General features: G+C 30.2%; 1 protein-coding gene across 1 annotated transcript; it reads left to right on the top strand.

The window, feature by feature from the left end:
- Nucleotides 1-1,803: 1,803 nt before the first annotated feature.
- LOC145324230 (uncharacterized) lies at nucleotides 1,804-24,608 on the top strand. Its single transcript, XM_080166851.1, has 11 exons — nucleotides 1,804-1,871; nucleotides 2,040-2,075; nucleotides 8,266-8,370; nucleotides 8,876-8,937; nucleotides 11,413-11,505; nucleotides 12,167-12,247; nucleotides 13,153-13,260; nucleotides 13,854-13,943; nucleotides 14,260-14,343; nucleotides 21,123-21,171; nucleotides 24,070-24,608. Exons 1-11 carry the CDS (start codon nucleotides 1,820-1,822, stop codon nucleotides 24,339-24,341), a joined length of 1,032 nt encoding a protein of 343 aa, XP_080022977.1. The 5' UTR covers nucleotides 1,804-1,819; the 3' UTR covers nucleotides 24,342-24,608.
- Nucleotides 24,609-24,986: the final 378 nt, after the last annotated feature.

Genomic DNA, 24,986 nt, shown 5'->3' with positions numbered 1-24,986 from the left:
CCTAGACCATATCTGACACTAGTGATCACATGCATCTTATCAAAGTTCTGCTACAGTAATCTACATTAGTGATTACCTTTTCTTAATATATAGTTTATAGTATGTCCTACTTAAGGACCTTTTATACTGAAGGGAACTAGTCTGAAAAGACCTTTTTGGACAAGGACAACAATCGTTTTTTTTAGTAGAGCAGCCTTAATAAGACAAACAACAGTTAATTCTTAAAAAACATTGTCAATTGAAACAGATAAATACAGCTTTAATGATTTTTATCCTGGTCGGTCTAACAGGCCAGCAAACCTTGCTGGGTAATCTAGGTATAGCTTGGATTTTTTTTATATAAAAACCTGCAGACAAAAGTTGCTAAATAAAAGAGCAAACAAAGCAATTCAGAGTAATAGAACAACAAATTAATTAATAAACAAAATATGTACAATACAAATTTATTTAAAAATCTATAAATAATAACTACCAAAATAAGGAAAAGATATGAACCTAACAGAATGTATAAAGTTTCGCTTATTTCATCATTGATATTAATACTGAGATTACCCTTAACCAAAATCTATTCGTTTTTCCTTTTTACTTTACAGGGATAAAAAGATATTGAATAAAAAGAAAGCTAGAAAATAATTTGTCAAAATTAGTATAACGGGAATCGAATTTAAACATAATTTTTAAAATCACATGCATGCTTTATAAAAACAAAAATAAATAATTAGCAAAATATAAAAATATAATGTTTATTACAAAAAAAATGTTCAGGTTATACTCACATTACAATTTTGCTAGACATATGATTGTTTCAAAGCCTATGTAATTTTTGAAAATTATATCGATATCACCAGTTCCTGTTTCCCTAAGCGACACTAGACAGAAAAAAAGGATAAATTGATAAATGTATGTGGACACCTATCCCAACTTAGCAAATAAGATAGTAAACACCAGGAATTTGAGGATAGGGCAATGGAAACGAATTTATTCTACCTAGCATTCTTATTCTACATTTTAGCTCGTAAATTTTTAGAGACTGTGTGGAGGTTTGGAAATAAATTTAACAGCCATTGTCCTTACCCTCCCTGAGAAGATACACAAATAGACATTTATATCAGGGAGGGAGGGCCGAGGGGATATTGGGCTGTTTATTACACTAGTCCCCAAAGTTTTACAATTTGTTTTGTTATTCGTTGGCTTAACAACTTTTAGGACTTAAATTGAATTTTAAATGGTTGATTGGTTTTACTAAATTCAGTGTCAAAACGATCCAACCATTAATTGTAATCTACAGAAAGGGTAACGTACATCAATATGTTGGCCGTTGTCTTATCCCTTTTATCTCTGTATATATATAGACACTGACACACAGGAAGGCAAGAAGTCAATGTTATTTATTGCTATTTGGTTTATCAATTGTAGAAAGAAAAAGCCTTAAACGTTTTCGAGATATTGAAAGATACTTGAATTTTCATTGTCTTGGAAACAATCAGATGAAAAATATGCATTAAAAAAACGGCTACCCTCCTCTTAGGTTGTAGAAACTTAAATTTCTATCTTAAATATAAGCAGAGCAAATTAATTTTTTGTTTGTCCACACTGACATACGTATGTTTAGATAGCTTCTAGTTTAAAGTGCCTATGCTACCAAAATTAACTTTTTAAGGTAACAGGATGGCAACATGTATACTTACTTATCAATGCCAAAAATAGCAGATGAGAAAACCACATTTTCCCTAGAACGACTGACAGACATTATAGATAATAGAGTAACTTCATTACTAAAAATATATAAACTTTTTAAGAAAATTTTCAGAGGTATAAAATGGTAACATGGCTGGATCCGGTGAAAACAATTTCATACACAGTGGCTCTAGGCAATTAAACAGAATATGATTTTGCAATTTATAAAAAAAAATATTTCCTCTCTAACTTTTCCCAAAATATTTTTTTTGTAATTTTATCTAGTGACATAAAAAAGCTAGCTCATTGAAAGACTGATTTTTATTTTGAATGATTAAATTTCTTTATTCTGTTTCTTATAGTTTTAAAAGGAAGTGGCGGAGTATCTATGATGACAGGTAGATATTGAAATAATGCCGTTTATAGCCTATTAAAAAGAGTTGGTAAGACTAATCAGAATCCTGTCCTAGAAAGGGGTAACGGGTAACTCTAATCAAAATAAAATAAGATTTCAAAAGAGACTCATCAAAGTGTCCGAAAAAATGAGCCGTGTGACGTCACAAAAGAGAGAGATGAGAGGAGAAGTTGGAACCCATTAAAAAGAGATGGATCTATTTACGTCCTACGGCTCATTTTTTTCGGACACTTTGTAGTCTCATTTTAAATGGATTGTTAAAGCTTCTATGCATAAGGAAAGCCTTTGCCATTTAATGGACAAAGTCATTTGCAAAAATAAGCATTTAATATTGCAAAATGTATGGATTTATATCTATTGTTAAAAGTAGAAAAAACATACTTTCTTAAATATCTTCCCTTTTAAAAAAGGATTGTATTTCAATTTTAAAAGTTTTGTTGTAATTAAAGTTTAAGCTGCAATAAATAAATGCTTCAATTGTCAATGTATCTTGCAATTTACCCTGTTTACCTAATTTCATGCACTGTCTATTCAGTCTTAGAATGTTAGCTGCAGTGTTTCTATAAAAACACTTTCTTTTTATTATAGAATGGTTTTAAAATGATAAGAAAGCTTTAAGATTTAAAAAGGAGGCCTAACTATATCTTGTCACTGTAAATATAAATTATCATGACATGTCCTTATCAATGTATCTATAATACAATTAAGTAGCTTGATGTCTGTCCGTCTGTCCGTCTGTCTGTCTGTCCCTTAAGATCTCGGTAACCACTGAACCGATTGGATTCTACTCTTCAGGGTATATACCTATTGGTCCTGTAGTGGTTTTAAGCTATTTTCTTGGGGGGTGGGACACCCCCAACCCCCCCAAAAAACAAAAAAAATCCCCCCCATTTATTTATTTATTTTTTTGTAAGAAATATCCTTGGTCCTTTGTAGAAGATTCCTTTGTGGAAGATTTCCTATGTGGAATATTTTTTTTTACAAATTTCACCTTACACTTTTTTTACCATCTCTTGAGGCAAAGCCCCTAGAGGCTAGGGGCGAAGCCGCTAGTTTTTTATACAGCATGACCCTCGAAAAAGTTTTTTTAAGCATCTGCAGCCCATATTTCTCAATGAATTATCAAAAAATGTATATGTCCTTGTTCTCTGTAGATTTCCACATAAGTAGATTTGGATTCTACTCTTCAGGGTATATACCTATTGGTCCTGTGGTGGTTTTAAGCTATTTTCTTGGGGGGTGGGACACCCCCAACCCCCCAAAAAAACAAAAAAATCCCTCCATTTATTTATTTATTTTTTTGTAAGAAATATCCTTGGCCCTTTGTAGAAGATTCCTTTGTGGAAGATTTCCTTTGTGGAATATTTTTTTTTACAAATTTCACCTTACACTTTTTTTACCATCTCTTGAGGCAAAGCCCCTAGAGGCTAGGGGCGAAGCCGCAAGTTTTTTATACAGCATGACCCTCGAAAATGTTTTTTTAAGCATCTGCAGCCCATATTTCTCAATGAATTATAAAAAATGTATATGTCCTTGTTCTCTGTAGATTTCCACATAAGTAGATTTGGATTCTACTCTTCAGGGTATATACCTATTGGTCCTGTGGTGGTTTTAAGCTATTTTCTTGGGGGGTGGGACACTCCCAACCCCCCAAAAAAACAAAAAAAATCTCCCCCATTTATTTATTTTTTTTTTGTAAGAAATATCCTTGGTCCTTTGTAGAAGATTCCTTTGTGGAAGATTTCCTTTGTGGAATATTTTTTTTTACAAATTTCACCTTACACTTTTTTTACCATCTCTTGAGGCAAAGCCCCTAGAGGCTAGGGGCGAAGCCGCTAGTTTTTTATACAGCATGACCCTCGAAAAAGTTTTTTTAAGCATCTGCAGCCCATATTTCTCAATGAATTATCAAAAAATGTATATGTCCTTGTTCTCTGTAGATTTCCACATAAGTAGATTTGGATTCTACTCTTCAGGGTATATACCTATTGGTCCTGTGGTGGTTTTAAGCTATTTTCTTGGGGGGTGGGACACCCCCAACCCCCCAAAAAAACAAAAAATCCCTCCATTTATTTATTTATTTTTTTGTAAGAAATATCCTTGGCCCTTTGTAGAAGATTCCTTTGTGGAAGATTTCCTTTGTGGAATATTTTTTTTTACAAATTTCACCTTACACTTTTTTTACCATCTCTTGAGGCAAAGCCCCTAGAGGCTAGGGGCGAAGCCGCAAGTTTTTTATACAGCATGACCCTCGAAAATGTTTTTTTAAGCATCTGCAGCCCATATTTCTCAATTAATTATAAAAATGTATATGTCCTTGTTCTCTGTAGATTTCCACATAAGTAGATTTGGATTCTACTCTTCAGGGTATATACCTATTGGTCCTGTGGTGGTTTTAAGCTATTTTCTTGGGGGGTGGGACACTCCCAACCCCCCAAAAAAACAAAAAAAATCTCCCCCATTTATTTATTTTTTTTTTGTAAGAAATATCCTTGGTCCTTTGTAGAAGATTCCTTTGTGGAAGATTTCCTTTGTGGAATATTTTTTTTTACAAATTTCACCTTACACTTTTTTTACCATCTCTTGAGGCAAAGCCCCTAGAGGCTAGGGGCGAAGCCGCTAGTTTTTTATACAGCATGACCCTCGAAAAAGTTTTTTTAAGCATCTGCAGCCCATATTTCTCAATGAATTATCAAAAAATGTATATGTCCTTGTTCTCTGTAGATTTCCACATAAGTAGATATAAAAATATTTTTTTTACATCAATTAACAGCTGAGATTTTTAGAGCCAAAGTTTTGAAAAAGTGGCTAAGGAAAAAATAACTTTTCAAGAAAAATGTTTTTTTTAAAGTGAAATGACGTGTTTTCCTCATAATTTCAATACTTTTTATAAAACTTATATAAAGATGTTTCCAAGAAATTTATTTCATGCTGAAAGCACTATTTTCACTTGCTCTAAAAGGCATAAGGTCATAAGGATAAATTGGGGAGGGGTTCATTTAAGGTCATGTTAAGAAGGGGATATTATAAGGTTTATGGGTAAATGGTTATTAGAAAAAATGCATTTAATGAAATTTTGAAAAGTAAGTTTTTATATGTATAACTAACATTTTTTAATGCAATAAAAAAGGTATCAATTGTAAACTTGCTCTTTTTTCTTATTTGTTTTTTAACTGGTTGATAAAAAGTAATATACTAACAAAAAACTAAGAAATATTTAGCAATATCCAGTTTCTAAAGCACTTTTTCCAAACTTTGGCTTTAAAAATCTCGGCTGTTAATTGATGTAAAAAAAATATTTTGATATCCTTTGATGTAGAAAATTATAGAGAACAAGTACATATGAATCTTTTAATATTTTATTGAGAAATATAGGCTGCAGATGCTTAAAAAAACTTTTTTGAGGGTCATGCTGTATGTTGACTGAAATTAATATTTGATGTTAATGTTCAAATTGTTACCTTATCTCTATTCTAACCTCTCACAAGCACTTGTATTAGTTATTTGGTAATGTATAAACATGGTTTAACAACATTACAACCATCAAAATACATGTAGTAAAGCACAAACATAAAAAGAGCTACTAAGACAACCATAGACAGGAGCATAAGGTATAAATACATGTAGTAATGTATAAACATCAAAGATTTGTTTAAGTCAACCATATACAACAATATAAGCATCAAAGTGCATTTTTTATACATTGTTCCAGGGCAACTTTTATTACAGGTGGCAATATTAAAAATTGTTGTTTACTACAGTACAGTGTCATATTTTTGGGATAAAATACAAATAGTGAAAAAAATATTAAACAGTTCTAAACATACTACTCAAATCCCTACATTAATAATAATTTAAGATTTAATGAAAAAGTTATAAGAAAAATTCAAACTATCGATTTCTTATAAGTCCTCAATCATATAAATTGTCAAATTACAAATTTTGGACGGACTTATTAATAAAATCAACCTTTGTGAAATTGTATCAAATGATCTAATTTTATCTACCAGCTATTAAGAAAACAGCAATATATTATATAGATCTTTAAGTATTTTGTTGTTGTAAACTTTTTTTGCGCAGAAACACAACTTTTAACCTTTGTCAAAAACATTGCAATATATATACAAAAAGAATGCAAAATAAATCCTTAAAAATGCAGCAAATCATTTCATTTTTGCATCTCAAAGATTTCTTTTAAGTTTAAAGAAAATAGAGTGAGTGAAAAAAAACAAAGGATTTAAATGTTAGAGGAAAGCGTTGCAACCTTTTTTCTTTAATTTAGTTCTTCAAAAGCTAGGTTTGTCTACCAGCTATTAAGAAACAGCAATTTCCTTAATATCAAACACCATTATAAAGTCTATTTGACTATAATACTTACATAAAAGTAACACAAAGTATTTCTGTCGGTATGTTTGAACTAAAGGATCTTACTAAGTGCTAAACCGTTTTTAATCTTCTTTACAGTGAATCTTCTCATAGGTTATAGGAAGGTTCATAACTATTTTGGGGTAGGTTAACGCAAACCTCCCAAGAAAATTAGCCCCTAGATTTCTTTTTACTTTAAAATTTAACTTGAAAGTGGGTGGTTGACCTTCCCTCTTCCGCTCAATAGCCCATTGAGGTCTCTATTGGCGTTATAATAAATCAATAAATACATATAATTCAACTCCCCCCCCCCAAAAAAAAAAAATGTTTTAATATTGTTGTTGATGTTTCAGTTCACACTTTTAGTTGACTTTAGCTAACCTTAAAAATTTGATATGATATCTTTTTTAAAATTTCAATAATTCTAACAGAAAAACAAATGGAAATTAAAATTGATTATTAAAAATCGATAATGGATTCACAATGATTCATGTATTTTTTCAAAGCCAAATTTTGCATCCAACCTTCAGTGACAGATATTCATCCTATCTCAACATTTTTTACAAAATTTAATTTGATTTCAACAAGGAAGATTTTTGTCCATTAGTAGCGATGCGAAAACAAGATAAAACTAAATTTGAAATAAAAATAAACCATAAGGTCTTACAACATTTAGCCATATGTTCAGCAGATATAATTCTAAAACATCTAATCAGAAGAGCAATCATATGCTGTTAGTTATTAAGTTTGTTGATTGTTTCTTTATCATATTAATTTGTTGAAAGACTGTTAATTGACATAATGACGGAAAGCCAGAAAGACTTAAACCCCAGTTAAAGAGTAGATGTGACACTAATAAAAAATGCATAGATTTTAATTAATGCAATTTTGTACTTTTGCATTTCATTCTTTTGTGATAGGTATAAACCAATACACACACACACACAAAGACTCATACACACACATCAGCTATATATTAGAGGGTATCAAGAAATGATATATATGATAACACATCTTTTGTATTAGCAGGTATCATGGTACATGTTTCTTATTAGAGAACCTCAAGATTGCGTAATATTATAGTACAGAAACCTTGTAAAAAAATTAATTAAGTTTTGAATAAAATATGCTTTCTAACACTTTTACTCATTAAGTTTTTAAAACACTAACACAAGTTTTAAAAGATTTAAGAGACTTTTCATTATGTTACCATTTCATTTTTTTGTAAGTGCCATTTTAAAACAAATTCAACCTGATGTAATGTCTCAGAAACTCAAATTTTGATAAAAACTGAAATTAAGACCCTCTATAATATATATTCCTTGTTTCCCAGAGAGCTTTGCAGTTCCTGGCTGCAGTATGCAAATCTTTAATATTCCTTTTATTCTACAACACACCTCTCTATTATTCTATGCTGTTACACCTTTCATCTGTTTAAAGAGTTTTGTCATAAAAATCGAATATTTACATATTAGGAAATGGAGAATTTCTTAATTTGTTTATATTCAAAGTTATGATCAAGAATCACATTGGAAACTAGTTACAATTTTGAATCAAATTATTTGTTAATAAATTGGCATCTAAAATGATGTCTAATACATTTTTAGGTCATTAAGCTACAGTAAAAGAAAAAACGCTTTAAGTAGGTAGTAATTCATCCAGCCTTGATCCTATAAATTTTCAAATAACTTTCTTTGTCATAGTTAACAAATTTTTTTCAAACCCTAAGTAAATGGAAACAAATAACAGATGCATTTTCACTTACACATTAATCAGAAACTTTAGAATAATTATTACATTGTTTTTAGGATTTTGGTTTATGACAGGTACAAATTCTCGCCTGTATGCCTCTCTAATCCCTCTTCCTGTGGCCATACTTGTTATTATACCTATCATTATTGGAGTTTACCTATGTAAGTTATATCTTATTTGTTGCTAAATTATGATTTTATTAACAAAGCTATTCTACAACTACAATAAGTATATATGTTTGTTTGTGATTTAAGAAGAGTTTTAACTTTCATACTAAAGTTTCTTTCTACATTTTTTATTGACTATATGATAAGAATACAATTGAGAAAATAAGGTATCATTTTAACTAAAAAATTATTGAATTTATCTATATGATTTGCTTCAAAATAATTTCAAAATCTACATCATAAAGTACATATAAGCAAACCTTTATTTTGTTATTAGATTCTAAGTTTTAAAAAAAGTTTTTTTGATGAATCTATTTTGCAAGCTACCTTTATTTATCTCTATTTCGTTGAGACCTTGTTCTTGTTGTTTAATATGAATCTTAAATTCAATATTTGGACTGTCTTTTCTAAAGTGTGAAAGTTGAAGAAATCAACCTTATTTGTCTGTTTTCTCAGTAAAAATATGTTGAAAATATAATAAATTAAATTTTTGTTTTAGTGTTAGCAGGTATACTTGGAACTCTGGCTGTTACAGCTGAAAAAAGAATATATACAGCATGTGTAAGTTTATTTTGAAATTCAATTTCCTTTCAAAATCAATCCTTTTTCTATATAAGAAACGTAGCTTATTTATGAGTAAAGTTTATGAAATCTCTGTAAATTTTAAATAAGACATATCATACATTTATTTTTCTTATGGATGCAATTGAAGTTTATCTTTATTTCAATTTATTTTGATTGCAGTAAAATTTGGCTGAAAAAGATAACAAATTCCAGTGTATGTTGATATTTTTGTACTAAAATCTTATTCACATATGTTTATTAGGATATTGGGTATTATCCTCTTAGGACACATGCCTGCCTATCCGCAGCGCTCGTCCGCCTAGCCTGCCAAGCCGCAGCACTCGGCTCCCTAACCTGCTTACTTACAGTGCTTAGCCTTAAGCGCTTGGTCCTATAGCCTATAAACTAACCTAATTGAAAAAAATTGCGTTCTCTGCCAGTCATAATTCTTTTTTTTTTTGGGTGGGAGGGGAGGGGGGTGTTGGTTTTTTAAAAAATTCAAAATTGAAAACAAAAATTTCTAAGAAGATAACGCCAGATTTTGTACAGTAGCTTAAATAAATTTAATTTTGTGTACAAAGTTAACTCATATTACTCTTTCAATTAAACTAAACAAAGGAATTAAATGATGAATTAATATTCTCTGTAATATAAATGAATTAACTTCATAATTAAAACAAGAAGGGTTTCAAATATACTTAAACTAGAATGTTTATCTTAAAGTTACTTTCAGTGAAGCTACTCTATAATTCACCTTGTCTGTTCGTCCGTCCAACATTCAGTACTATCACATATGCACACCAATCTACACATTGTTATGTCCATCTGTCTGTCAGGCCGACTTCAAAAGATGTAAATTTTATCTTATAAGTTTTTTTTGAGTTTTTGCATATTGTTTCTCCTTTTTTTATGTTATGAGAACTGAAAATTTGCCTTTATTACTTTGTCTTTTCCATTCGAGGATTCTTTGTGCGTCGCAAATTATGAATAAATTTTATTACTGCATCCCTATCTTTCCTAGGTTAAGGTAGATAAATATAAAATATTGCTGGAAATGATAAATTATAAAAGTTCTTCATAGCTCTGGACTAGATTTATGTAGAATTGCATTTTTATCAACCTACCCTGGCTAGCAATATCATACAGGGTGTCCAATATTTCATAATTATATATTTTTATCAACCTACCCTGGCTAATAATATATCATACAGGGTGTACAATATTCCATAATTATAATATTTTTATCAACCTACCCTGGCTTAAAATATCATACAGGGTGTCCAATATTTCATAATTATATATTTTTATCAACTTACCCTGGCTAAAAATATCATACAGGGTGTACAATATTCCATAATTATAATATTTTTATCAACCTACCCTGGCTTAAAATATCATACAGGGTGTCCAATATTTCATAATTATATATTTTTATCAACCTTCCCTGGCTAAAAATATCATACAGGGTGTTCAATATTTCATAATTATTATATTTATATCAACCCACCCTAGCTAGCAATATCATACAGGGTGTCCAAATTTCACAATTATATATTTTTATCAACCTACCCTGGCTAATAATATATCATACAGGGTGTTCAATATTTCATAATTATAATATTTATATCAACCTACCCTGGCTTAAAATATCATACAGGGTGTCCAATATTCCATAATTATAATATTTTTATCAACCTACCCTGGCTAAAAATGTCATACAGGGTGTTCAATATTTCATAATTATTATATTTATATCAACCCACCCTGGCTATCAATAAAATACAGGGTGTCCAAGATTTCATAATTAAAATATTTTTATCAACTTACCCTGGCTAAAAATATCATACAGGGTGTCCAATATTTCATAGTTATAATATTTTTATCAACCTACCCTGGCTAACGATATCATACAGGGTGTCCAATATTTCATAATTATGATATTTTTATCAGCCTACCCTGGCTAGCAATATCATACAGGGTGTCCAATATTTTATAATTATAATTTTTTACAACCTGCCCTGGCTTATAATTTCATATAACATTTAGCATTTTTCTTACAAATCAAAGAATAGGAATTTACAGGCTTTTAAGCCAATAAATTGGCGAACATAAATTGCGGGAGTGTTTGCAGGTTTTTTTTGGACACCCTGTCGCTGCACCTTTTAATAATATTTTTATAAGCAAGTAACATGATTTATTCTCGTGAAAAAGTAAATAAAATTTTTACATTTTTTCGCGAAGTTGATATTTTATATTTGTTTAAAAAGTTTAATAAGTTAAACAGACTTATAGACAGATAAAAAGCTCTGATGTTATTAGACATTTTTTATTAGACTGTTATTTTAAAACTGTTGTATGTGTATTTATTGGTACGACGTCTAAAAGTTGTTTTTGAAAAAGCTACTTTGGAACAAGACTATTTTTCTTTTAAAAAATCTATTGTTTCAAACTAATTAATTTTGTTTATTTTAGTTTATGCTGATGTTGATAATTTTCCTGATATTTGAGTGTTTATCATCAATTTTCATCCTATTCTATCAGATTGATATTGCACTAGCACTACAGGTTATAAAATTTTTATTTGTACAGCTAAAGAAGATCTTAAGGGTTAAAAATTGGACAAGAAATTATTTCAAGCAAAATAACCCCTTTTATTGATTTAAATTATAAACCAAATTATCAGGAACTAAGTAATGTATTATGACAGAGCGTCTGTATAAAACTTTGACAACCAGAATTATTTACAGTGTAATGTCCCTTCTATCCTTGTTTTCATAAGATAGCTCTTGCAGGGAGCCCTAACCCTGCGGGACACTAGCATTATGGAACTTTCCTAAACAACACTAATAATCTGAAGAAAAAAACAATACTAAAAAAATTATCTTTGAGTAATTAGTAGGATTTATGATTTTTCAAAGATCTTCTTTTTTGATTTAGCCGTCAATTTAACTGAACTTAAAAATTGGTTAACCCATTCTATAAAGTAGTAAGGTTTTTGTCTGATGATTAAGATCACAATAACTACTAAACCGATTGAGTTCTCCAGTCTATGGATGCTTCACATAGGTCTTTGTTTTAAAATATTTCATATTAAAGTTTTGGTATGGTATTAACCTACATTTCTGCCCATTTCTAGCCCTACAAGATGCTAGGGGAGCATCCGCCACTTGTCTTGAAAGTTACAAAAAAATAATTAAAATTTAACAATTGATTTGAACCATTTTAGAAATATTTGGTACATAATCTGCACCAGTATTATGGGCTGGACAGACATTTCTCTTCATCAATAAATTACTTCCAGTATAAGGTAATATTTTTTCCAAACTGGCTTCCAAACTGATTAATATCTCGGTACTCAGACATACTGAAAAACAATGTATAGCATCATATTACAGACAATTTTTCACGAATACTAAAATAAAAATCATAAAATCAGTTCCATTTTTGTTAGTCCGGTTCTTCGGCCCATTTTTGGTTTAAATCATATAATTTTTTGTTTTAATATCTGCGGAAATCTGTCTATTGTTTTTATCTGCTGTGCTACTAATAGAAATAGATATCTTTGTTATTTGTTTGCCTTGCATAATTTTGAAACCTGTAGTAAAAATCTAATAATGCAAATGTTTATAGAATACGTGGATATTGAAAAATGACAATTTTTGTCGTCAATTTAGGTTACTAATATAGTCCTCTGTAATTGGTCAATACGTTTCTCCATGGTGAGGGGAGGGGATGTGTAAAGTCATAAGGGGATAATGGGAAGTATTGTTTTTATTAGCCAGCTGGGAGAAATATTTTATCAGGGTATGCAAGAATGCCTCACAATATCCACGCATTTTATATCCATTAAAACAAGTATGCACAACGTACTTAACGACACAAATACTTCACAAAGTTTTCCCATTTATAATTCATTAAACCTCTCAGATCTTACAAAAGTTTTTAATTCACTTCCTTTTGAAAATTTTAAGATTTTTTATACATATGAATACAAAATTATCATCTTTTTTGTTAGTTTAAATTTTCCTTTTCACTGTCATATTGCATTTACATATGATTGTTATTTGAATCAAGGCTTTTATACAGATAGGATAGGTATGTCTGCCAGTAACGGATAGCTGTTATCAGTAATTTAAGTAAGATATTATTATCCATTTATTTTGTTGAGCTTCACTTTTTTTAGAAATTGTCATCCTTGTTTTTTTCTTGCAGTTCAGTTGCTGTGGTATATTAAGCCCTGATGATTACAATAGTTCTACCTGGGTCACTTTTCAAGATTATAATTATCCTCTAACATGTTGTCAGCTAATAAATCATCAGGTAGAGTAATTTAGAATATTAGTCTGGTAGCTAAATATTATGATTATAATAGTTCTACCTGGGTCACCTTTCAAGATTATAATCATTCTTTAACTTGTTGTCAGTTAATAAATCATCAGGTAGAGTAATTTAGAATATTAGTCTGGTAGCTAAATATTATGATTATAATAGTTCTACCTGGGTCACCTTTCAAGATTATAATTATCCTCTAACATGTTGTCAGCTAATAAATCATCAGGTAGAGTAATTTAGAATATTAGTCTGGTAGCTAAATATTATAATTTTAATAGTTCTACCTGGGTCACTTTTCAAGATTATAATTATCCTCTAACATGTTGTCAGCTAATAAATCATCAGGTAGAGTAATTTAGATTATAAGTCAGGTAGCTAAATATTATGTTTATAATAGTTCTACCTGGGTCACTTTTCAAGATTATAATTAACGTTGTCAGCTAATAAATCATCAGGTAGAGTAATATAGATTACTCAGGTAAGTCAGGTAGCTAAATATTAAGATAATTAACACAATTGGAGATGTATATAAATTTGTTGTCTTATGTCTTAACTCATAAAATGCCTGATTATTTTTCTAGTCAGTGGATGCCTGGACAAGCCCTCAGGCAGAAAATATATTTACATGTCAGAATCAGAATGGTAACAGAACTAGCACCAGATATTCACAGGTAAATTATTCCATACATTTATTTCATATTCGTCAATTGCTATTCAAACATTAAAGTAAATTAATAGAGTGGTCATGAGCTATATGTAACTCATTCCTCAGGGCAAGGTCCCTGCCCCGATTTTGTGAAAGGTCTTTAAAATCAGCGATAGCTTGAAAAATATTTACACAGCTGGGTCCCTACAAACTCTTTACGATAAATGATTTTTTTTAGTATGACTCCTGTTTCAAACATTTTTTTCAGTATTTTTGCAGTTTGTTCTCCCGTTTTTCCTAATGCAATAGTTCTTCTCCCATGTTTTTAATTTGTAATTTAGGGTTGTCTGTGGAGTTTACTAGATCACACCCTGACAATAATCTACAGTTTCCTTCCTGTCTTCCTAGTCTTTGTTACGCTACAGGTATTATGACAGGGAGAGTAAGGGCAATGGACTATAAATGAATCTTCCCCTAAATTTGTAAAATTAAATTTTCTGCCGAAAGTAGGAAAATTCTAGGAGAGACTTTAAGACAAAATATATTTTGTCTCGATTTCTAACTTCTATTGAACCTATAAAAGGAGGTATTTAGTTTATACAATTGGGGGAAAGATCAATTTATCGTTCCTTGTCCTATCCCTATTTGTGATGTTTATTGATGAGCATGATCTACTGTCCAAACGTCATGCAAGCAAACAACCATGTGATTTCACAATCCTTATCTAGAACTCATAAATTGCATATAAATAGTCAGTTTGTTTGTCACTGTATCTTTTCTAAATCTCTTCTCTCTTTAATTGAACCTGATAAAATAGCAAAGGGACCATTCTTAATCTATCCATGGTAAATTAAAGTAGTAAGATTTATTTATATGAAGGAAAATATCTCGGAAATTACTCGCCCCAATTTGTTGTATTCTTAGGAAAGCTTTATACATATCTTGAGGTTCTTTTAGCTTATTTTCTTGATAATAAAATAATAAAATGATTGACTACATACTCATAGTGTACTAAAAAAAAAAGTTTTAAATGAGATTAAATATATGATATAATGTAAAGAAAAAGAAAAAAGCAAAAATTAGAGAAAGGTAAATAAAAGAAAACCCTGGAAAGAAGGAGAAATAACCAAAATATTCTCAACTTTCACACAAAACTTAGAAAATGTGCATTTGATCTTGTGGTTCAAATTTTCTTCAACTCTTGGTCAAATTCTGAATAGAAAAGAATAGAATTTCAACAAATATTTCACAAATACAGCATGACTCACAAAAATTTTCTTTGAGGGAATATGGAAAAAAAGAAGATATTTTGATTCTATTATTTCAAACTGAAGATTTTTTTTTAATTTTTCAATTTCTGAATTTTCGCAATCTGATAATTTATTCAAAACTTCTGAATAAATAATTCAAGCAAAACTTTTTATTCATACTTAGTTTGTAAAACTATTATTGAAGAATTTATTTTTTCTAGTCACAATCATTAAATTTGTTGTAAATCTTTCTTTTTACAAAGAGCACTCAATAAATGCACATTTAACTTGCTTTGATCTTTGGTCTACAATGTTTTATAAAACTTTGGGATTTTCAATTAAAGAACACGTTCTATATCTTTTTATGACTTTTATACATTTGCTTTATAACTTAATTTGTCTGGTTTTCCTTCCGTGGTTATGTTAGTGCTTCGCTCCTTAAGGATTATTTACTACAAATATTCTTTTTTTTTAAGGTTCATTCTGTATATTTTTATATGGGTATTTGCTTTTAGAATTCAAGTAATCTTTTCTTTACAATATTTGGTTTAGCATATCTAGATTTATGTAATCTTTTCTAAGCTTTTCAGTGGCGTAGCTTCTATATAAATTCTGTAATTGGTTGGTTTCATGTAATTGCATTATGTACATTAGTCTAAAATTATGAATTGCTATTCATTAGAGTAAAACAGTAGAGGGGGAAGGGATAAAATAACAGTATGTCCCAATCCCAAGTACCTTGTGCCTACTCTCAATTGGGTCTTTGAAATCAACTAATAGTGCCGAGAATAATAACACAGTCATAATAACAGAAAACAATTTGCTAGCAGACAAAAAGGTCCTTGGAAAAGGGGGGCAGGTAGTTATCTGTATATATATCTATACTATATATCTATTGTCTATCCGATTGACCAAAAAATTATTTAAGAAATTGCTAAATTTATATTTAGTTTAGGATAATTATTTCAAGTATGATGTCTCAATATGAAAATTATTTTTTTTAATACATGATGTGGAAATAGTTGTAATTACTTGTTGTTTTTCCTATTTTAATGGACGTGATTTTTCTTGTTTTACTTAATATCTTTTTCTTTTAGTTTTATTATTGTATTGTATATAAAGGATAAAACAAAGGGAATACATTATCTATAATCTATACATTTGCCCAATAATATACTTAATAGCATAATCTTTATTTGCAAAAAAATGATATCTGATTATTTATACATTCATATCATATTGTAGTTTTTTTATAATAATTATTATCAAATCATTATTACAATCAAACTATATTGTTATTTATAAATATAAAGATAACCTATTATAATTAGCAAAGCTAATATCTATAAAAAAAAATAAGTACAAGCTGCTCAACAGCCATTAGCCAACAAGGAAATTAATTCAAATAACTATTTGAAATCAAAAAGTACAAGAAAAAGCATTTTTCTTCAGTGTTTAAATTATCTGACAAATTTGATTTCGACTCATTTCAAATTTTAAACCTTGTAACAACATATAATTATTTAAATAAGCAAAACAAATTTACTTCTTAAAATTCTTTTACATAAAAAGTTTAGAATATTAAAGTAAAATCACTGTTATAAAAATCAAAATCTCTTAAATAATATATAGAATTGAAATAGGTTTTAGATTTGGTAAACTAATTTTGAAATTGAATTGTAATAAGATTATAATGTGGAGTTGTGATTAGGGGAGTTAGGATTATTCTCTCAACTTACTATACCAACTTCATATCTTAGAAATCAGAAATATAGGGATAGGACAATCGATAGAAGAAGATAAAGAGATTTTAAGGATTATTATCTCAACTTACAATACCAACTTCATATCTTGGAAATCAGGAACAATGGATCTTAAATTAGGGGAGTCAGAATTATTCTCTCAACTTACAATTAATTCTTTGAAATCAGATATATAAGGATAGAACAATTGATATAAATTTAAGAGAGTTGGGATTATTCTCTCAACTTACAATATCAGCTTCATATCTTGGATATCAGGGATAGAGGAATAGGACAATGGATCTAAGATTAAGGGATGTGAGATTATCCTCTCAACTTACAATTATTTCAAACTTTGAATGTTTTAAATCAGAAATATAGGGATAGGACAATCAATCCAAGAAGATAAAGAGAGTTTACGGATTAATCTCTCAACTCACAATACCAAATTCATATCTTGGAAATCAGGAACAATGGATCTAAGATTAGGGGAGTTAGGATTAATCTCTCAACTTACAATACCATCTTCAAATCTTGGATATCAGAGATAGAGGAATAGGACAATGAAACTAAGATTAGGGGAGTTAATTTTGTTGTCCTACAAGAAATCTAACCCAGTGATATGTAGTAATTAAAAAACTGATCCAATATCATGAGTAGTGGGACAATGGTCATCAAATTTATGACTACTTGTTTGTCCTTTATTCCTGATTATTCCGCTGTTCAAAATCAAATTACAGATTAGCTAAGCAAACACAACTATGCCTTGGGTTATAACATCATTTACAGGAATATAGTGTCTTTGATGCAATTTTAGATTATAGAGGTTTTTGTCTGATGTTTTGCTTCATAATGAGAAGATGATAGGATTTTAGATGTCATAGTAGGGAAATTATTCTAATTGTAGATTTAATTTAATTCTAAAGGTAATGCAAAATTCGCTAAAGGATTTTTTTCAGGGACGATTTATACTTTGAGGGTTAAGTTACCCTACCTAAAATAAATGACAAACTTCACTTCTAACTTCCAGTGGTTAGGGAATCCTTTACTACGGACATAAATATACAGACATACATAACTCCTGTTACTTTTATATAAGGATAAACAATTTAAATTTTCCATTTATCCCTGAGATTACCTACTTGAATATAAATCACATGCAAATAATGTTACATTAAGCTTAGAATTTCAATTCAGACTTTTACAAACTTTCCTTGTTTCCTTGTTCTACGCAAGATCATCATTTTGAAGCAAAGGTTCAAGTTGTACAGCTACTCTATAACATGGTAATATCTAACAAAACATACCAAGGTTATCCTAGGGCTATTTTTATAAGTCATTTTTTTTGCTGAAATCTTATTAACTTATAAATAACTAGTTGCTTCGCTTCTTGCCTATAGGGAAAGGAGGGTGGGTTAGGAAAGTAGCCTAAAACCACATTTAGACATGTATAAAGCTTTTCTGAAAAGTATAACCCATTAGAACTAGCAATCTTTAGATTTAGACAAAAACCTTACTACTTTATATGATGGGATATTTTTGTTAAGGGTTGATTTAGCCTGAATCAAAATTTTTTAGAATATTATATTGAATGATTGCTGAAAAATTTTGCTAGAGTCTATCTTTTATATTCAGGACTTCATTTTAGATTACAATATGAAATATTTAGAGAGGGAACGATATTGGTGACAGATGGTTTATTATTACTGTACTAAAATTAATTTTTAAAAGCGAAGCTTTTCTATAATTAGGGTCGGTCCGTCCGTACATCTGAGATGGATAGCTTTTTTCATTAATTTAGGCATGTTAGAATTGTCCTGTCGATTTCAAATTTTGCATTGTGATTCCTGTAGTAGAACGATTTAGAAAGCGTAGCTACTCTACACTCATTACCAGAAAGTCCCTACGTCCATTTTAACATGTTGATTTTTTACATTTTTAACAACAAATTTTTTGTGTTTATGGATGTTGTCATCCTTGTTAAACTAGGTAGCCACTGCAAAAATAAGCTAAATATTTGTGTCAGCTATTAAATGCAAATTATACTATTTAAACAATTATTACATTACCACTAGTTTTGACGAGATACTTTATTTCTTAAAATAATAATCTTCTTTTCGTAAAAAAGTAACATTATTTTGGGTGTCTATTTGTCTGTGTTTGCAGTGCTAACTGCTAAACCGATATGGGTTATAGTCAGGCTTCTCATGGTTTATAACTAATTTTGAGGGAGGGTACTCCGACCTTGCCCAAGTGTAATTGGCATCATCCAAATCCCTCCCCCCGAACATTTTTACTTTTCTTATCAAAACTAAAATTAAAATGAAGAGTCGCCTTTCCCCACTCAAGTGCCCCTAGAGGTCACGAGGATGTAGCCGTTAGAGTTAAAAACAGAAATAAAATTAATTTACCTGGCGTTTGAAAAACACATTCCCTACAAATTCTTTAACCAACTGTCACATACACACAAATATGCAAATATCAGAAATTAAGGGTTAAGATTATTTTTTTTGACAAATGTGTCCTTAAAAAGAACGGCTATACAAAGCTTACATATAAATAACAAATATATACAAAAGTTCTCAACATTTCCTGTTTAAGTTTGACAAAGGTAAAATAACTTTTTTGAGAGGATGAGAGGGGGGGGGGTACAAAATAAGCAACCCTCGTTAAAAAAAGATAGTTTTAAGACATCAGCCACCTTCACTGTGAAAAAATGGTCCTACCACCTTTTATCTAGCCTACTTAATTTTGATGGGACTTGATGACCGGAAAATATGATCTTGTATTTTTCAGGAATTTATGAAATAAATAATTACTCTGATTTGCTTATAAAGCAAAGCATATATATTACTTATTTATATTCCTTTTTTTCCTGAGAAAATTTAAATCTGGTTAAAAGTTTGATGTAATAAAAGTGGGTCACTCCTGGTTGGTCAAACAATTTTAGGCGATTCCTAGAGTTTGTAAGATCATTAATATCACAATACGTTTTCTGTCATATATATATTGTTTTGATAGCCCAGCTACTTTTTTACTTGAGAATGACTGTAAGATATAAGGATTCTAATATTTTTTTTATAACGCGATGGGAGTAAAAGGATTTCTTAGAGACGTGTAAAATTTCGTAATTTGTTGATAATATGTTGCATTAATTAATATCATTTTTAAATGCATAAATATTACACCTCTATTTAATGTATAACACTTAAATGTCCTATTTTTATATATAATTTTGTTTTATTGATGGACAAAACAGTTTTTGTTTATTCTTTAGTACGATTTCTTTTGAAAACCATATTTATTCATGTAGATCCATTCATTCAATAGATATTCAGACAAGTACGCTTTTGATTTATATATTTTCCCTTTTATTTCAATATGTTTGAAAGCGTAGTACTTTTGTGCACTTATGTAAAATTGTTTGATTACTACTAATGAATGAATCAAGGTTTTTTAACAGCTGAATATGAATAGTTTTATATACTGGTTACCTGAGAGGGACGAGCCATTGGGCTGTTTATTACGAAACAATTTTTTTTCTTTTTCAAACTAGAATATACTTTTATCCAAAGTAAATAGGAAACTACTATTAGTTAAACTATATGCACTGCACAGACAGACTGCATTCATATTTTCTAATCTGTTCTACAAACATTTACTATTTATGCAGTGTTTTACAGGAATGGAAAGGTCAATTTCATTTAAATTTCGGACAGTTATTTTCCCTTTGTCTCTAAATCATGGGAATAAAACGAAGTTGCGGGTTTCGTCGTATTTTCACTGAAGCTTTTCGCCTATTTCTAGCAATTATTAACCTTTTTTGTTTAACCTAACATAACCTAATATAATTTCAAAAGCTACGTTGAAAATATAATGAAACCTGCAACTTCGTTTTCAATCAATGACCAAAAAAAATAATTTATCTACTGTTGTCTTATCCCTGTATTTCTATTGTTTATGCAACCATTTGCATATTATATTTTTTAACCTAGTTATGCAATCTTACATATCCTGGTCTGAATCATAACAGGTTTCGAATATTTTTGAAGATTATAATAGCTGGAAATAAACTCTGTAAATGTCTTGCTGTCCGTCAGTCCTACCCTGAGAGATTGAATAATAGCAAATATTTTTGTAACTGGTTTAGAGATGCAGATTTTTAAAAAGCTGCTCCCTTTTTAATGAAAACTATAAGCAAACTATTTTTAGGTTGTTGGAGTGCTGACGGGGTTCTCAATATGTAGAAGAATCGACAGGAGTGTTTTACGTCAATAACGTGGGGCAATATCCCTCTAATCGGAAGTGGAGCATCCAAAGTCCACATAGGATTTAATATATATGAAAAAATGGTGGCGTATTTACTTCCCCTTAGCCTTGACTTATTGACTTTTCTTCCAAATTTTTATTTTGAAAAAGCTGGTGTTGGAGGTCCAGTAACAAATGGAAAGATTCTTTCTTGAATGATTTATGGTAGAACTTTTTTGTATGTGTAATTATAGGTACATAAATATAAAACTAAAGGAAAATTAGAATAGTTATTCTCGCATCGTATCATAGACAACTTTCCGCGGAGAATAAAATGAAACATTATAACAAACTGGTATTATTTTATAATATTAATAGGTTCTGAAGCTATATAGGAATAACATTTTTTATTATGAAAACCTGTGCCTATTGATTACAGGCATCCATTACAAATCCATTTATTACAAATTTCATACACATTTAAAGTAGAAGTTTTAGTCAAAAAGAATTTAAAATGTTATTTTATTTTATCAAGTAACAATGAAACGTAAATTTCAATCAAAAAATGTAAAAAATGAAAATTGAATTGAACAAACAAACCACAACAAAAAAAAGACAATTCTTGGTAAAAATCCTCTAAATTGCCAGAGGACTTTTGATTCTTCATTTTAATTTTCTCATTCAAAAATGTATCATCCTTCTAATAAAGTAACAGGATGTTTGTCTTTACCTAATGATCTCGCTAACCGCTCAACCGTTATGATTCCTCTTTACAGGGTAGCTTCTCATAGGTCCGGGAAAATTTTATAACTATTTTGGGAAAAGGTACCACCACCCTCCCAAATTTTTCTTTTTTTTACTTTTTCTATTAATGTCTAAAATAAAAAATTGGGTTAACGAATTCAACTCCCCCCTTCACAAGTGCCGCTAGATAGTACCCTTGGGTGAGCCTAAACCTAAATAACTGAACCTCCTTAACCTAAGCATCAAAAATATGATAAATTCACTGAGTGAAAAAGTCTTTGATACTTCCCAGCTATTTATTGAAATATATTTCGGTGGACATTGCACCTTCATCAGTCTTGAGTTTAGTTGGATGTTAAAAGTTAACTGCTAATATATTTTTAAAAAGAAAGGGAGAGTAGTAATTCCAATGGATATACTAGAGATGTCCCCCAATTCTTTTATTTCTCTTTTCTTTTGAAAAAGAATGTATCTAATGTTTGTTCTACCTTTTCCTACCAATTTTCTAGGGGACAAAGTAATGGATAAATTGACTGAATAATTTTACTCTAAATACATCTTGTAAAAATTATGTGTTTAAATGGGGCTTACAACATTAAACAACAATGATGGTCCAACATTACAGCAAGCAAATCCCCTCAAATTAAAATTGTGAATACCTACCTATCCCCTTTTTCACCCCCTAATGATAGCGAACCCCCCTTGTGAATCACAGTGCACGTTGCAACAAGTATATATTTTTTTCTGACACTCTTCATTGTTACTTTTAGTAAACTCTTTAATTTTATCATAACTTATTATTAACTCATAATTCGAATACTACAATTGGACATTTCATGAAGTTTACAAAGTAAAATGAAATACTATACTTTTAATCCTAAATCCCAGTAATTTTGTATTTCCATAAAACATATTGTGTTATCTAGAATTTTATATTTTCAGTGTCTAGACCACATCAGGCTAATTGCTTTGACATTTTGTACATTTCAAACGGGTTACATATATAGTTTATTATTGTCCTAGAAGCTATTCGTTAACTCTTAACGGTTTTCTATCTCATTTTCTGTGTGTGAAAGATATCCAGGTTCCAGGTATGATCCTGCAGGTCCTGATCCTCCAGGTCTCCAGAAATCTTTAAAAGGCTCCTGTGGCCGCAATTTTTGACAAATTCTAAACTTAAGCTTTTTTTTACATGTCTACATAACGTATGAAAATTGCATAAAGTTCCGCCGCCGTTTTCCCGCCGACAGCCGACTGCGGTGGCTGGCAGCTGCCAAGTAAAGCTGCGGCCGTTGAAATTTATATTTGATATTTTTAATGTAAAATTTACATAAAGATAAACATTTTCTGGAAAAAAATTGTTCTTCTAGCTTCAAAAAAAAAGAAATTTACTTACAGCTGTTTGAAATTTTTAAGTAAAAAAAGACCTAAAAACAAAGGTGTTTAAATAAAAGGGTGAAGGAAGCGAAAAGTGACTTAGACTTATAAAAGGTCGGAAATTCATTATCAAACAGGGGACTTGCACAAAATTTTTTAGCCTTCTAGCTCTAATAGGAACTGAGATAATAGGGTGGGGGCCTGTTAACCTATGGGGTAATATCACTGCATGGCACTTTTAACCTTTTATTAATCGTTCCTAACCATACTAAGCAACAAAAATACATTTGATTGCGGTCTATATGGTGTTTAGGGAAACCGCCTAATAACAGTAAAAATGACATGTCCAAAAAACAACGTACTGTCTTTCCTATAAAGTTGTTATGCTTCCTATGACATACAGAAATCTTAAAAGAAGCTTTGAAATTGTAACGAGATTTCTTAAATTTGCCAAAGTTTTCCATCTTTAATTTGGGAAACATATGTATACCTGGGTTAGGTTATGTTAAGTGAAAGTTAGGCGATCCCCACAAGCAATTTAGGATGGGTCGATTTTGGACATTTTTATCTGAGACCTAAGCGGGAACCTGCACTTGATTTATACAGGTATAATACACCTTTGGATGTTTTAAAATTCATCTTCAGTCCAAAAACCGCTAGCGACCACACTTACAATTATATATTCGTGAATGGGAGTCAAAAATTTCAAATGATAAAGGAAGAGGGGGGGAATAGGTTTCACATATGTTCAAAATATTTGTTGACATAAAACATGATTAAACCGTCAGGAAGGAGTACCTACGGGCTTTGTCAAGATCCAGGCTTAGAATGGTTCATAGCAGGGACAATAGTATCCATAGAGACAGCTTGCATAGAGACAGCTTACATAGAGATAGAGACAGCTTGCATAGAGATAGAGACAGCTTGCATAGAGATAGGGATAGCTTGCACAGGGATAGAGACAGCGTTCACAGGGATAGAGAGAGTGTTGACCGGGATAGAGAGAGCGTTCACAGGGATAGAGAGAGTGTTGATGATTCAGAACATCATAGCTCCTCATGATATACTGTGGAATGGTTACAGTCTCAACAAAATTTAGTTAAATAGTTTTTATTGTTTATGTTGAAGCTTTTTCTAGTTTATAACAAAAATGAAGTCATACTGGCCTACCATTGGTAAATTTAAATGTATACCGGCCTGTCATTAGTAATTTAGTCTTTGTTTTGGCCTATCATTGGTTATTTGTTTTGTATGTCATTTTTATAGGCAAAAGCTTCGTTTATGATTTTTATTTGTAATTTATTTAAATGTTATAACGTATTATTTTGTGTCAATAGAAATAGAAGAATAGAAGCATATTCTGAACCCTTTTTTCGTCAAATCTAAGAAGGAACATTTCTAGCAGACAAAAGTATTGTTTACTTTCGACTCAAGCTGATGTGGATTCTTAAGAAATTATAGACTCTCTACTCGATAGTGAGGCAAAATTATTTTTGTGAAAAATCATCCAAAAGCACATTAAAAATCTACAAAAATTAAACAAAATCATATGTTAATAACCCTTTAAGATTTTATTTAATTTTTGTAAATTTTTTTATTCGATTTTGGAGGATTTTTCACAAAAATAATTTTGTCTCACCAGCGAGTAGCCAGCCCAACTTTTTTTTTAAGAATCCACCTCGTTGCTAAGCTTTCAAATTTAAACGA

This window comes from Acartia tonsa, chromosome 7 (genome assembly GCF_053477335.1).
Source record: "Acartia tonsa isolate MP-2025a chromosome 7, ASM5347733v1, whole genome shotgun sequence".
NCBI lineage: Eukaryota > Metazoa > Arthropoda > Copepoda > Calanoida > Acartiidae > Acartia > Acartia tonsa.
The sequence above is the reverse complement of the archived record's forward strand: the minus strand, read 5'-3'. Positions and strand labels throughout refer to the sequence as shown.